Source organism: Rhopilema esculentum, unplaced genomic scaffold (genome assembly GCF_057945365.1).
Source record: "Rhopilema esculentum isolate cy_ngs unplaced genomic scaffold, ASM5794536v1 HiC_scaffold_36, whole genome shotgun sequence".
In the NCBI taxonomy this organism is placed as follows: domain Eukaryota; kingdom Metazoa; phylum Cnidaria; class Scyphozoa; order Rhizostomeae; family Rhizostomatidae; genus Rhopilema; species Rhopilema esculentum.
Genome location: NW_028300847.1, coordinates 1,427,857 through 1,444,432, shown reverse-complemented (window position 1 = coordinate 1,444,432; position 16,576 = coordinate 1,427,857). Strand labels below are relative to the sequence as shown.

General features: G+C 35.2%; 1 protein-coding gene across 1 annotated transcript; it reads left to right on the top strand.

Annotated features, from left to right (window-relative positions):
- Positions 1 to 3,343: 3,343 nt before the first annotated feature.
- Positions 3,344 to 14,609, top strand: LOC135688001 (uncharacterized). Its single transcript, XM_065204672.2, has 5 exons — positions 3,344 to 3,512; positions 10,332 to 10,365; positions 10,859 to 11,002; positions 13,291 to 13,533; positions 14,263 to 14,609. The coding sequence occupies exons 1-5, from the start codon at positions 3,510 to 3,512 to the stop codon at positions 14,289 to 14,291; spliced, it is 453 nt and encodes a 150-aa protein (XP_065060744.1). The 5' UTR covers positions 3,344 to 3,509; the 3' UTR covers positions 14,292 to 14,609.
- Positions 14,610 to 16,576: the final 1,967 nt, after the last annotated feature.

Genomic DNA, 16,576 nt, shown 5'->3' with positions numbered 1-16,576 from the left:
CCAGATCCACCCGTTTACACGGGATCCGGTCCAGATCGGAGCCATACTGGATCACCTCTGAAAGCGATCCCAAAAGTGTTCGGATAGCGGATCCAAAAGTATACGGATCGGCCAGTTCCCAAGTAAACGCAAGCGGATGCACTCTCGTGTAAACGGGGTCTAAGATCACGAAAGCATAAGCCTACCGCTGATCACTGGTCTTTTTTATTACCAGCAGATGTGTAAATCCGAAAGCGAGGCTGAACTGGAATTTGCAGATGACAATGTAGGTGAAATTATGAAATTAACTGGGAGACGACTCGCACATGATCTGAAGTTGATTAATTTCTGCAAGCATAGCCACAAATCATAGCGAGCGCCAGAGGAATACAACATAAATTTACTCAAATTGAAAAGACCCTGCAGAGAGTAATCAAACGTTTTCCTTGATTACGGAACTCTCACGTAGCCTAGAAAAGCGTTACTCAAAACCTAGATGGTTAATTCTCGTGCTTAAAAGAGATTACCAAAATCCAAAGTGCTGGTTTTCTAAGCTTGTCTTTATGGGTGGTTTGTAGTTTTGACCTTCAATGATAATTCCAAACACCTTGCGCTAAACATGATGCATACAGGATCATCCATACACAAGCATAAATCTAAGAGTAGCTAGCTTCACCATGGCCTAAAAATTAGGCTTGTTTTTTGGCAGCTACAAAGCTAATCTTGCAGTCCAAGGCAACCGAACTTTATTAAAGCTTGGTCCTGTTTTGTTCAATGACTTGCGGTAATGCAATTAAACCCATGTTCCCAGTTGCATAGTGCCGATGCTTGACAGCGGCGAACCGGACAGTTAACAGCCCGAGATTTGACATCCCGAATTTTGTAGAAAAGTCTGTAAATCTTTGTTATCTGATGAAATCACAAGATACTGAGCCAACCAGTTAAGTCAAGTAGTGGCTCTGTTTTGCATTAAGTCGAATGGTTGAAAGAGCTTGTTTAGTTGCCAGAATTTTTCAACAGATTTGTGATAAAAGTTGTTAAAATTTTCTCAAGGGAAGCCCTTGGATTCCCGAAGCCTTTGTGGTGATAGCTCAACAGTATTTAAAAAATAGCTATACTAATAGTAATATATGCAAACAACTCATAGTAGCAAAAATATCGATCCTCCTTAGCTTATCAATGCCTTTCATTAGAGTGCAAATTTGTGATAAAATTGCTATAGCTGATGGAATCTAGCAAGTTTGTTTGTTTGTTAATTTGTAACCACATTTTAATTCGATATTGCTTCTAGCCATGCATATATATATGGAAATATACACATGCAACTAATCTAAATCGAATCTACTGTATAACAAATGAAGAGGAAATAACTAAGGAAATAAATACGTACATACATAAGCTAAATATTTGAAGCAACTTGGATATGAATGGACAAAATTTACAGGAAATCGATATCATTAAATTTGTAAACGTTGCATTTACAGCTAGGACCATCCCATCGTGTTATCATACGTTTGAAGCTGTTAAGATTGTCAGCTGATTTTAGTTCATTTGGCAGACAGTTCCAGATCTGAGGTCCTATGGCTTTAAGGCTCTTGGAAACGAAAGTTACTTGGTTTGGTCGAAAGTTATTTAAGTTTTTAAGGTTTCCGAGAAGGATGTTTTAATGTTCTTGAACTAAAAATGCTATGCATAAATGGTGGATTCAAATTTCTAATTGTCTTGAATATTTCGATACAGAGGGTTCTCTGACGAGCAACTTGCACTCTACACTTTTTTGACCTAATAAGAAGATCATCATAGGAACTTTTATAATTATTGTACAAAAATTTTAGCGCGCGTTCTTGTATCCTTTCAATTTTCTGAAGTGATTTTGAAGATGAAAAATACCAAATTAAAGGACAATAGTTAAAATTCGAGTACACAAGCTGCTGCATTTCTATTCAGTCAGTGTATGAATGGCAAAATTGTCCATATTCTTGTTGTTCTGATCAATAATGTGAAGAACCTATTTTGAATATCTACAGTTAAATGCCTTTAAGGTATCTGTCTCTATTTTGTGCCAGCAAAAACGTTGTCCAAACAGGCAAAATACTTGGACCAAAATGGATAAAAACTCATTTATCTAGACCATTTAAAGAATTCCTTGCCTCCAATCTATAACTTCAGAACTTCAAAGGAAAATGTTGACAACTCTCTTTTAGTTCTTTCTTCATTAAATATTCAAAGGCAGTAACAAAGTATGAAATAAAGAGTGCTTGGAACAATCTATTTAACGTAATTTCGCATGCCATGCAGATGCAAGCTAGAAGGACGCCGCATCTCACGATGAGCTAACTGAGTCTTCACTGATCAACGAACAAATAACGCAAAATTTCATTTGCATTTTCACAAATCATGCATGTTTTTCTTGCTGCAAGAACTTGCCACCTAAAACTGATTACTCAGTAAAAAAACTACTGTTTTGTTAGGAACCTGTGATTACTGACCTTAAAGAACGAAGTATCAGGTGGTTACACATTGTTTTAACTTTGACCGGTGGCAGCTGGAATCTGAACGGTTCCTGCCTTTTTTCATTTCAAACTCAAATTTAGTTTTTCTAGTATTGTTTTCTGAAGTTCTTTGCATTTTCTATGGATGCAAACAATTTGACATCGCCATTAAAAAAAAGATTTAATTTCTGTTGTGTTTTCGGTCACTGGCTTTTTGGGCCAAGGATTTTAAGAGATCCCGTGTATTGTATGACAAATCATACTTAGGTAACTCGGTACATTTACAAACCATAATTAAAAAAAGACACATACACGATCAAAAATTTTTCTTATAATTTTCGCTGCCCTTCGGCAGCCTCCTTAGTAAGAATTGAGTTAGACTCCTGCGTTCTACTAAAGGTCGTTGTATTTTGGCTCGATTGAATTGTTGCGTCGAACTTTATTCGTTTGTCGCGTAGAGCTATGAATTTCTGTTGTCTCTATTATCTAAGAGAGAGATATTACTGTTCTGTTAATATTGTCGCTTTTTGTCATAAAATTCATACAAATCAATGGTATCTGCATAGACCATTACAGTTAACAATAATGTGCCATAGTTTGCTTCCATGTTATTTTAAAGAGCAAAGGTACCAAATAAATCAAATCAAATGCTTCTATTTACCAAGTGCTTCTGTAGTCAGATTCCAAAGAAAGCAAGCAGTAAAACTCTTGCAAAATTGTTTGTTTGGTGTTGGAGGTAAGTTTTTTAAGTATTCTAAACAAATAATTTCTCTTCAAAATCAAGAAAAACTGGGTTTTCTTGTAAGTGAAGCTTTGATTCTAGCAAAAACGATGAAGCGTCGGTGAAAACAAACAAAGGAGAAAGACAGCCAATGAGGTTCATTTGACAAAGCCACACGTCTAGTTTTGTTATTGTCAGCTGTTAGCACGCGGTTTTCTACAAGGATTGCAGCAAGGCATTTGCGCAAATTGATTGATTCCTTCAGAGGTTAAGCAGAGAGAACTGGAAATTTTCATCTGGAAATAAACAGTTATAAAATGGTGAGTTTTGCTTGCTAATGGTAACTTAAAGATGTACGGCATTTGCTTTTACCTGTGATGCCAGTTGAACTTTTGATTTATTTCTGTAAATTTGGTAATATATTAACAAGCACTTCTTCACAAGAAGGGTGAATAGCTTTTGGACAAGAAACATTTGAGGCTCATCTCAACATGATATTCATTTAAAAATGTCAACGCAACGCCTGCATATCATGCTTTACTGGCAGGCAGCCCTTTTTCAGAAAATAATTCGTCTAGATAGCTACGCGTTAGCGTTTTTTGCCATGACCCACAATTCATTAGAACTGTCGTTATGCATTTTAGGCAAAAGAGCCCTTATGTTGTTATAGATTCTTGACTGTTTTATGGCTTATGTCAATAAATCAACCATACATCTATTGAAGTTCAAAACTAAGGATCCAATAATACACAATGAATTGCAACATTACTCTGTGAAATGTTCTGCGGCGACAAATCTTGCTGTAACTGCATGCAAACGTTAACTTTCTTCGGGTTATTGCATCAAGTAATTAGATATTGCCTATTTTGAACAGCTTTCACCTACCACTCAGACAATCAAAATTTTATACGTGGATGACATCATTACTCTGTGCAGATAAAGAACATAGTTTGTGATAACAACAGCACTTGCAGCTTGTGATAACAACAGCATTTGTAATCAAGCAGATAAAAAAAGTGGTTTATCACCTTAGAATTTCGTCCCAAAAGCAAATCTATTTTCATTAAAATTTTATAGAAAGAGTTTTGCTATTGTGAAGTGTAACAAACTTTAATCATCACCTGTTCAAGAAGTGTGGTCTTCTGCAGAAAATTAATGATTGATACAGCAAAATTCATTGACGATAAAAGCTAAAAGCTACTGCTTTAGAATCAATATAAAACTTCATTCAAGTCTAGAAACTCTTTCGTCGACATATTTGTCGTACTTTGTATTTTCTACTTAATATGATATTCAATATTTATTACTGTGGTTTTGTCTTTGGACTAGATCTTTCACATTTACAGCTTATAAACAATTTTCAGCCAGGTAAGGCGATGTATATTTTACGTCTTTTTACTCCTCTATGTATCAAAGTATCAGAAAAATGCATTGATGGTTTTGTGCTAAAACTCAAAATGCTCATTCGACATTCATTATATATTAAAAAAACGCCCTACTTTTATTTGTAAATTAACTATAAAAGTAAAGTAAAAACTAACTCAGAGAAAAGTTTATTTCATTGAAGTACATTTATAGAAAAAGCTATCACGTTCATGTGACCAGCTTGTGATTAAAACATGTAAAAATGTTTGGTTCAATACTGTTTAGCAGCTAGAACCAATGAAATACGAAAGTATTTTTGTAAATTTTAGAAAAAAGATAAATTGAAAGTGAAGAGGAAAAACAGGCATTGAAAAAGAATAAAATTATCTCAGAAAAAATTGTAATGACAAATGACATAGTGAAAATATGATAAGATTAACCCGATGTATCAAATTTTTTAAAATCAATTATATTCTTAGATTATAGCGGCTTAAACATTAATTTTATACCACCTTTCAAAATACAGATTTTCATCAGCAGCATAATCAAAAAATCCTTTTTAAATGTGACTTTAAACTCTCTTTTATTACTTTGAAAATCTTTAATATATCATCATAATTATTCCTTCCTCAAAACTTCACAATGAAAATTAATTTACATGTCAATTAATTCATTGAAGATTTGATTTATTAATTGAATTTAATTGGATATATATATTGCATTAATTGAAAATAATTTCATCCGTGCTCTTCTAATGGAAACTTTCCACAGCTTGGTACATTTTATATCTGATAAAGCATCCATCTGTTTCTCGCAAGGATCTATTTAATCTGAGTTTTTCAAACTTTCCTTAGCTAGCTTACAATAACAGGTGTTTCGTAGATCATGAGTGTCTATCATGCACGTAGAAGAGGGGGTGATTTCGCGCAGAACCCCACCTTACAGACTGAAGCAATTAATGTTAAGGTAACGATAAATTAGCACTGAATATTTGTACATATAGCATCTCTTATTTTGTCCCATTTCTCCATTCATTTTCATTAATTTATTTTCTTTTGTTTTTTTATTTAAACCCTTTTTTACCCTTGGGTTGAATTCAGTTAACTGATTGAACTGCTTTCAAATTATCCCAGCAAAAAAATAACAAGCGTAACTATTAAAGATAAAACCTGTTTATAATTAAAGATAGAAAGGGTTAGGAATAAAGCCTATTTACAGTAAAAATTCTTGTTAATTTTCTACCTATTTTTATTAATTATTATAAAAAAATTTCTCCTGGTACAATTTACTTACATTGATCGTTATCTAAATTCATAATATTATACCGCACGCATTTTAGTCTATTTACAGTAATTTGATAAAGTAAAGAAGCTACCAAAAAGTGATACAAAAAATTGAAATAAAGATGGAGATCAGATTTCCTTGAATATTCTCAGTTCAAATTGTCAGGACCAATTTCATTTCCGTGTCAAGTCTCTTCCGTGTCCGGCTCCCCGATGCGCAAATGATTTTTTGTCACAAGTTGTTCTCATTTTTGGTATAGCAAGATTGCATTTTGTATTGCGTAACACCCTGTATTGGTAAGAATATTTTTAAAAAGATTACCTAGTTTTTCAAGTGCAAGATCATTTAAGGAGTTATGAAGCCTTGTACATAATTCTTGATTAATCAGTCTTTTTCGATTGTCGGCCAAAAAATTGATCACAGTGTTGTACTTCAAGCGTATAATGTTCTTGGTGGAAGACACTTTTTTAATGAAATCTTGGCACCTTTTTATGATCACCATGTTGATGTTGATGCACCTTTTTATGATCACCATTATGATCACTATATGCAGGGGCGAAACTACCGGGGGGGTGTGGGGGGTGTGACACCCCCCCAATCCAAAAAATAGTCGATTTCGCAGGGCAATCGAAGATTTCGCAGGGCGCCAAGACGAGCTTTATTGCCACGCAGAAATGCCACCTCTGAAGTTTTTAAAGAGCCGTTTAGGAATTTTGAAATGGAAATATCGTATTTGTTATGAACCTCCCTTCCTGACATTGCATTTTAGAGAACGGAACAGGTATGTAAGGAAAAGCTCCGTTATTTGCAAAGCGAAAGCATGTCTTACCGAAAGTCACAGCCAATGGATGCAATGATTAATGCATATGTTTATGAGGGCAAGGTTGAGTCATGAAAATTAATTTAAGTTGTAAATTATTTTCATGACAAGCACGGCGTCACTGGGGAGGGGGGGGGGGGGGGAATAAGGGGCTGAAGTCCCTCACTTTGGTCAAGATAGGAATTTTTTTATCATTTTTTCTATTACTTTTTAACAGTGCATGAACTAAAAAACATAACAAATAAATCGTTAAGATACCGATTTTGTTTCATCTAATTGCTAACTTTTTCACGTATATTTTTATTATTTTTCTTTTATTTGCATTAATTCAGTAAATCATTTTCTGTATCATTGCAATGTTTTGATTTTGCATGTGTAAACATGGCCTTCTTGATACAAGAAACTGCACATTTCTGTTCAGGAAAAAAAATTCTCCCAATCAAAACAACATCTTTCTCTGTCATTCACAACTACGCGCAATCTGAAACGAAAGGTTGCCGTTTCTTTCCTTCCCAAACGTCTAACACTAGAGTTTTAGCATGACATCCCCCTCCCTATTTTTCCCAATAAACAATAATATTTTCAATAAACAATCAGTTCTTTTAGCACGATAGTATTTTGCTAAATTTTTGTCTGAAAGATGCTTTTTAGCCCTTTTTACAAGGTATAATTTCAAAAAATTTCTTCACGTCGGACCCAACCATGGTGGGTCCTCCTACCTCACTAAACTCGACTCTTAGCCCCACTGGGTTAAATTTCGTTGCGCTGTCTACATCATGTACCCCCCCCCCCAATTAGCTGTTTATTAGCTTAATTTTGCAAACCAACATTAAATGAAGTGAATATAAAAAACAATTTACGCTCACGTAGAGAAATAGAAATTTCATAGGCAATGAAGTTTCAAGTTTGTTTTTATTGCTTAGAAGTTTGTCCTTGGTAAAGACCAGTGTACACTGATAAAGCTTTCACTAGTAACCTATAGACAAACCGTTGCTACGAGGTCTGCAGGGCACCACTCAGTTTTGCAGGGCAGAAACCCTTTTCACCCCCCCCCCCAAAACTATTGGCCAAGTTACGCCCCTGACTATATGAATTCTTATGTTTACTACAGCTGCCATGTCATGGTTTGACTTAAACAAAATTCACCAGGCATTAATACTGCGCAAAACCGTAACAAGATTATGTATAAGGGCCAAGGTGATTGAATGCTAGTAAGCCTATCGTCTTGACAAACAACTACGAAATAGGTACTTAGTATAGAGATTTCTCATTGGTAATCTCACGGACAAATGGCACAAAATTTAACAGAGCAGCCTTTCGTCTGGCTTTTTTTAGTGTAACACTGTACAGTGTAACAATGCTTAAAATACCTCTCAGCCCCTTTCTGTATGTGAAAGTGAAATTTGGAGCTGATAATTAAAGCATAACATTTTGAGGTTGATGGTGCGGTCAAGTGAAGCACTGCTGTAGGATTTTCTTGGAGACTGGGTTTAGAAATCGTCTGTCAAAGAAATCGAATAAAGAGTTTAATCTATCAAGTTTTATGAATTTCAATTAAAAAAAACTTAATTACATTAAAACCATACCAAGGACATCAGTTAAAGTAAACAGGAACATGGAATCCATTTTCTCTCCGTTTTGTCATAATTAGATGAAAATTTTATGAAAAGTTTAATCACATTCTGTTTTATCGCCTTCACATTCTGTTTTATTGACATATTGAACATGAAAGAGACGATTAATAATACCTTATCTTGTCTAGCAAAACAAAATCAAATCCATAGCGCTCTGTATTAAACTAGACTTTAGGATCATTTAATGCAAGAACCCTTGTTTATACTTTCATCAAGCTGCCTTTCAATTTAAAATAATCGTAATTTTGTATGCATTGCGGTCAAACTTCACAAATTAAAGAATATCGAAAATAGAAGAAATCTAATCCTGTCTTAGCCCAATTTCTATTCTATTGCAGGACTGCATTGTTGTTCACCCACAGTATTTTAATGATCTAGTATTTTTCTCGACTTCATTATCATTCTTATCAACTTCTGTCAAAAGAAAGTAGAAAATATTGTTAATTTTCTTTTACTAAATGAGACAAAAGACCAGTTTGTGTTCTACCCGAAAGCAGCACCATTTATCAAGCACTCACCGACTTCAATAACATTAAATCTCTATTGAGCTGGCTAGTCACATGGCAAAAAAGAAGTTTTTAAATGAATATTATATTAACAAAAATATCAACTGCTGCAAAAAAGTTTTCATCAACAAGCTTTAGTTTAAAAAGTTGATCTTTTTTTATAAAGGCTTGTAGGCCGACCTGGCCCATCACCAACATAACCATATTTACAAGCAAACTATAAATCTTTGACAGCAAGAAATAACTAATACAAAGCTACGAACTTATAAGAATGCTATACGTCGTGAAAATCACATACGTATACATAAAGCATTCCCAAAGTGAATCCTGAGTTTCAAAAGCCAGCGACATAGAAATACAAATTCAATTTGCCAGGTCATGTTTGATTATTCTGAATATCAATACGAATAGATATATTTATCAAATAACAATATTGATCAGTTCTGGAATTTCCAAGCAAATATAATATTTTGCTCGATGAAGCCCTGTATGCCGGGGTGAAATGTAAGCCGGTTTGTGTGCTGTTTGTGTGTTTGATTTGAGTGTGATTCACTGATTTGTGTGTTTGTTGGTGTTTATTCTCGTCGCGTTGTGGTGTTCCCTATATACTGCTGTTTTATCAATTTTTCGTCGCAAGATTTCCTCCGGAGTTCGAGCAGCCTGCTATCGTGGTCTCTCCTTTATTCGCACAAATATAATATATGTTTGCCAGGTTTTCCAGACGCTCCACTCAAACAAACCACCTAGGTGGTAGGTTAATATATCTAGAAGTAAATTTAGTGGTTGTTCCGCTATGTACTACTAATTTAAATCGTTAACTTCATGTAAGCCTTTAGGCCTTGTGTACAAGGCTTAGAAGGTATGGTTATCACAGAGTACTTTTTATTAAAAGGGAAAACCTGATGTCCAAAATAAATATCTGTACAGAATCTACTTCAGATCCTCACTTCAGCACCAGAGGAAACCCAGCTAGGATTTGAAGCCAACTAAGATCAGTTCTTTTAAATTTTTCAATGATTTCTGGAACAAGGAAGTGTTTAGGTATGATAAGTTTGAAGAACAACTAAATGAAGATTTCTTGAAAAGGATCATTCATTCTTACATTTTTCATTCTTGTATTCTTTCATTTTTTCAATGAATTATCAAGCAAACTTTAAAAACATATTTTTCCGGAGGGAAGTATACAGTTCCACACATGCGTACGCCATTATTATTATCCCGAGATAGTGTTGACATTTGAGTCTTCGGTCAACCCACACATGTCTAGACCGTACTTTGCCCATAAACCATAACCTCTGCGAGGGCCTGTTTTCGCAACAGAGTGTAGTCGGAAGAAGTCAAATTTCTTTTCAATGGAAAAACGCCCACAGCTCTACAAAGAGTTTAGCAATCGAATTGCAGATCGAATTGCAATTGATCTTGTTAGCAGATGACTTTGCTGACATATTTTCTACCAAAAATCTTGAAAATCTATTTTGGACTGTTATTTGACAACCTTAGTTTCTGACCTTTGTTTGACTTTATTTTTAGAGTGTTCCTCAGCTTACAGATGATCAGATTGCAGGTAATATCCACCATATGTTTTCTTAGAATTTACCGGGTTTTCCTTAACATTTCGTACAGATGTTTCATAGACTGTTTATACGCCATTTCAACTGAGCAACCTCAGTAACCCAATATTTCGCTAGCACCAAACTAGGTACAAGCCTCAATAATAACCGTCGTTTTCCATGAAAAAATTTCGCTCTCAGCTTGTAGTGTATTTTTGTTACCATAGTGAAAACATTTTAATGAACTTTTCATAGCAGATTATCTTTAAAGTTCTTCCGTTGAATTACGTGCATTGTTTGCAGTAAGAAAACTTTGTCTAAAATTCTGATCCTACCCGACTTTTAGAGTTATTTGTATCTAAAGATTACTTTTAGAGAGCTTTTTCTTTCTCCTGCTTGTCAGGCTCTGCAAGCGTACAACAAAGCTAGAATATAAAGCAAAAATTACACTGCATTGCAAATTTTCAGTTTTAAGAAACATTGTCTCATCCCTTGTATGTTTTGTAGAATTCAAAGAGGCCTTTTCACTGTTTGATAAAGATGGCGATGGATGCATAACAACAAAGGAGCTTGGCACTGTAATGCGAAATCTTGGGCAAAACCCAACTGAGTCTGAACTGCAAGATATGATCAATGAAGTAGATGCCGATGGTACGCTTTAAAATACATTTAGTGAGAAAAGGTATTGCACAGGCTGAATCCGAAATGGCGGCACTGCAGCAAAATATTTTAGCGAACCAAAATTCAAGTGGCCATAGCAAGTTTTATATGAGTTGTAAAATGACTTTTTAACTGGAATATGTTGGAAAATTTATCAAGGTTTGATGTTGAAAATAGTAAAAGCAAGAGTATGCTTGATTTTTGCCTATTTCTAAACAATATCGACATTTGCAAAAACACAAAAATTGAACCATAATGATTGAAGTACCTATGAAAGATTTGCAGTAAAAAAGTTTATCTGAACTCATGGATACTTACTTCATGACTCGGTGTCTAGAACTGCTTATTATTCTTACTTTTGTTGAAGAATAGGCTAAATGTTTTGGCCGGAAATTTCTGGAGCCGCGCTTGGCCTAATCGCAGTGGCCGCTTCGTGATATGTTGCAGCAAAATTCAATCAATTAAAAGTGTCGCAAATCGTCAAGCCTCTGTTTTCCAACCTATTGCGATTTTGTAGTAGGGAAAAATAATGCTGAAAATTGCGTAAAACAACATTTCGTCCTCTCATTAAATGAAAATACCAAAATACCCACTATAAACAGGTTCACTCGAGTGCCTCAATGGCTGTAAAAGAGTGGACATAATAAAATGGCCTAGTATATGCCACTTTCCACCAAATACAAGGCCATTTATGATCAACTTGGTACTTCAACACCTAAATTAATCTTGCAAATGTTTTCTGAACTGATCATGTCGCAATTAACAGAACCTGTTACTAAACTTTTTGATAAAATTTTAGCAAGTCTCACAAAAGTTTCAAAGCTGGGAGACTGTCCAATAAAAAGTTAAAATTTTCAATTCTTAAATTGAAAGTGTTGTCAACGGTTAAAAGTTTGGTTCCATTAGATTTTAACCATAAAAAGACGCCTAATGGCTTCACAAAAGTGGTTTGAATTTAGATCACTTTGTTGTTGACAACGCGGTCACCATTACCAAATTGTCAAACCTGTGCAATACTTTTGCTCACTAAGAGTATTATCTTTTAGCCTAGGCTCTTCCTGGGCTCTACCTGGTCTCTGCCTGGGCCATCCCGGGACTATGCCTGGGCTATCCCTGGGCTATCCCTGGGCTATCCCTGGGCTATCCCTGGGCTATCCCTGGGCTATCCCTGGGCTATCCCTGGGCTATCCCTGGGCTATCCCTGGGCTATCCCTGGGCTATACCTGGGCTATCCCTGGGCTATCCCTGGGCTATCCCTGGGCTATCCCTGGGTTATCTCTGGGCTATCCCTGGGCTATCCCTGGGCTATCCCTGGGCTATCCCTGGGCTATCCCTGGGCTATCCCTGGGCTATCCCTGGGCTATCCCTGGGCTATCCCTGGGCTATCCCTGGGCTATCCCTGGGCTATCCCTGGGCTATCCCTGGGCTATCCCTGGGCTATCCCTGGGCTATCCCTGGGCTATCCCTGGGCTATCCCTGGGCTATCCCTGGGTTATCTCTGGGCTACGCTTGAGCTCTGCCTGAGCTCTGCCTGGGCTGTGCCTGAGCTCTGCCTTGGCTCTGCTTAATAGCATGGGTAATATCACAAATCATGGACAAAGCTAATATGAGTTAATGATATAAAGATGCAAGTCAGCTGTAGAACAGAACCAAAATTCACTTTTGAAAGAATGCATTAATGTTAAATCAATCTTGATAAAGCAAAGAAGTGAAATTTTACTGTCAGTTTCAAAGGAGTTGACCAAAAAAGTTTGACACGTTATTGAGCTCGCTTCAACTTACTGTTCATCGGTCTGTGCATACTTCAGTATACTGAATAAACAGGAGGGTTAGAAAAGTATTATTGCACTGCTTTTTGGATATGATTTTACAGCAATGTCTCAGTTTTCGTACCCTACATTCACGGTTTATTTATGACGTGAACTGAAAAAAGGTTTATTAGTTATCCAAACTTTAGAACCTGTTTCTTCAATTCATGCAGCACTTCGGTCTTGACAAAGTTTTATATCTTAAAGAAAAGGTTAATGATAAGTTACTTAATGGATGGACAATCGAGAAATTATGCACACTTCTATTCCAGTTGTTACAAAGTTAATGGAAGGTAGGTAAGAAAAAATGGGGTTGGGAAATTATAATCCCAGAGGGGGTCCGATCATTAGTATTCAAGGTAGCATGTGCAACATTTTAATTTTCCTATTGGTTTTTGAAAGATCACTCATATCGCCGCATGCAGCATGGCTTTCTTTTTCACTGGAAAAACTTCAAAATATTCATTTCAGGCAACGGTGAGATTGACTTCCCTGAATTTTTAAACATGATGGCACGGAAAATGAAAGAAACAGATTCGGAGGAAGAAATTCGTGAAGCATTTCGGGTGTTTGACCGCGATGGCAACGGATACATCAGTGCATCGGAACTGCGACACGTTATGACGAATCTTGGGGAGAAGCTAACTGATGACGAGGTTGATGAGATGATAAGAGAGGCTGATATTGATGGAGATGGACAAGTCAACTATGAAGGTATGTGACTCTTTGAACCTATCTTCAAAGGAAATAGAATAAAGATTTGTATGATGAAATAGGGACTCTAATTTAGGCAACCGCTGGCTTTTCAAGGGACACGCCATGGCACCCTACCCAACAGCAAATATTTTATTGTAACTTTTCATCTGATGGCTGTCTCAAGCTAGATTTGGTCACTTCTCTGCCCATCATCGGTCATTTTTCTCCAAAATGTTTATTTTTCACAGTGATTCTTTCTTTGAATGTTCTGAATAGGCAAAATGGGCCTGGAATTGAGAAAGAACTCTCGTGAATGGAGTTTTCTGTTTGAATTCGTATTCAAGTGTTTGAGTAAACAATGTGAAACATAAAACTAGAATTCTTTAAACAAAGAGGTATCCACAGAAAAATGACTTGATTTAGATTTACTATACAATGCTTCTTGGAAAAGGAGATAAGGATGTTCTTCCTCTGGACGCTGAAAAGGAAATAGAAGAAAAAATAATAGAATATTTGCACACAACTTCGTTCCCATTTATCCAGTATATAGCTTTGCCGATTTATGAAGTCTTTATTTGTTTATTCAATTCATATTAGAGACTGACTATGCTTTCACATTAATTGTTTGTTTGCAAAAACGTCTTGTCATTGTTTGTTAGAAATACTAAGGAAGTATCAAAAAGTTATTTCCATCTTATTCGGTTATTTCCTAAACCTGCTTACGTATACCGCTGTTTTCCATTTTAGAGTTTGTAAAAATGATGTCAATGCGATGAAAGGATGGTTATCAATAGAATGGTTTATAAATATTTTAATGCAAAGATTAATAATTGTTTTGTTTTAATTGCTTACCATCTACGTGTTGATTTCTTTTAAGTGTTTATAAAGGTATCATAAACAAATCTTATCATTACCAAACTTGATTTATTCCTTTACGACATATCTCAAAATTTATAAATTTAATTTTCTGTAACTTTGTAGGCAGTATATCTTCAAAATTTAGTTTTGAACTCCAATTTTCTTTGCTGCACTGATTATTAATTTATTGTAAGTATCTGAGTAGAAAAATAAACGAGTACAAAATCATTTTTTTGTTTCAGAATTCTTTTGGTTTTGATAATAAGAAAAAAATTCTGGTTCTCTTTGCTACATATGTACTGGCTATTGTGACGTATTTTGAATGCATTTGCATCGATTGCCTCATAAATGCATTTATGATTTGTTTCATCTCTTAAAGAGTGTAGATTGATAGCTGCTACTATTGCATATAAAAAATGTTTTGCAATGAGTTATCAATTAGCAAAACTTCATTTTTAGTCAAAAAGCCCTTACCCTATTTTCAGTTACGCCACAGTCTCTAAGAATTTAATTTTTCAGAAAAATGCGGCTTTTTTCAAAAGGGTTAGTTATTTTTTACTGATACAATTTCCTTGAAAAAAATGAAAATATGAATATTGCGCTTACTGGAAAATTTGCAGTCTAATACCAACTGTGTTCCTTTTTCTTACTTTATTTGCAAACTTGCAGGCCTAAAAGTGCTTAAATTCTTTCCAGTGCAATGTTAGAGAGTTTGAAAGGTTAAACCCTTTCACCTGTTATTTTCTGTCTTAATAATTTTCTCTTTCCTGAATAATGCGGTCTTTGGGACAGCTTCTGTTATTGTATTTTCCTTGCAGCTTCTTTATAAATGACTCCAAAAACTACGGTATATTCAAGAAGCGGCCATTATGGATTGTAAGGTCAACAAACGCGTTACAGTATAACAATGAAAATATAGGACAGATGCATATTCATTCTTCTTAAAGTTATATCTTCATCTTATATGAACCACTGTTCAGTTTTCTGAATCAGGACGAAGGTCTTCTGACCGATCATACTGTCTCCATTTGTTTTCTAGTAAACAAATATGTCTCATATTCCTTCAAAAATGCTTATTGTTATTGGTTTCTAAAGTTATCTGCTTATATTGCTATAGCAAGTAATCATTTGAAAAAGACCAAAGTCAAATGAAAGAGCTTTTAATAGAATGTACAAACTCGAAAAAATCAAGTCAAATTCATAATGATGTATTTGTTAAATGTTTTGCATTACACCAAGAGAAAATGCCAATGGTCTTTTGGTAAATAGGAACATTATCCTTTGTCACAATATGCAGATGACACCCATACATTTCTATACATTTGCAACTACGATCAATTATATCATAAGCAAGAATGCACCCAATGTGAAACTTTGTGGCACTCCATATCTCGCAGAATTGTCGGATAGCAACTAACAATATAGTCTACACTGTCGATGTACGCTGGTTATCACTGCCAAAGCTTCAGAGTGTGAAATATGGATACAGAAGATATTTGGTTTCAAAAAGTGGTTATAGTAATGCCAAAAACTATGAGTCAAAGAACGAGGTAAACTGTTAAATATTTTACTAATCATCTAACGTAACAAGGTAAAAACTAATTTATAGAGATTTCTTAATTTATAAATAATGATTCGTTTGCCAATAAAACATGGGTCTATGTGCTTAATAGCTACCTGGTGAAGCAAAGGCCTCAATTTAAAAGTCACTAGTCGATTTTCAAGGTTATAAAAAGGAAGGATTTTAGTGTAGAAATTCTTTGCTTGACATTTAGTCTCTGGTAAGAAGTTTGCAGTTTTAGGACAAAACAATCAGGTTTTTCTCACAGCTTTAAAGTACAGTTTGAGTTTGAAAAGTACAGTTTGAGACTGATAATCAACAAACGTGTGAAAGAGGTTTCTCTTGAAGAATTTAGGCTTACCGGATGGACTGGGCTGGACATGTCCACCCCACTTTTTTCAAGATTAATTTTTGATTTTTTCCAATATTGGATTAAAACCATAAAAGGTGTTAGTTTTCTTCTCTGAGATCGGAACTTTTTCATTTTGATGATCAGTTACGGTTCTTTTCATCACCAGGATAAATAGAGGGGAGGGCTTGTTTAAAAGTTGTTGCTTGATAAAGGGTCTGAAAAGAGAAGGGGCTTATGTATAAGAGAGAGGTCTTGATAGAGCTTTTACGATAAATTGAGATTGTTATTTT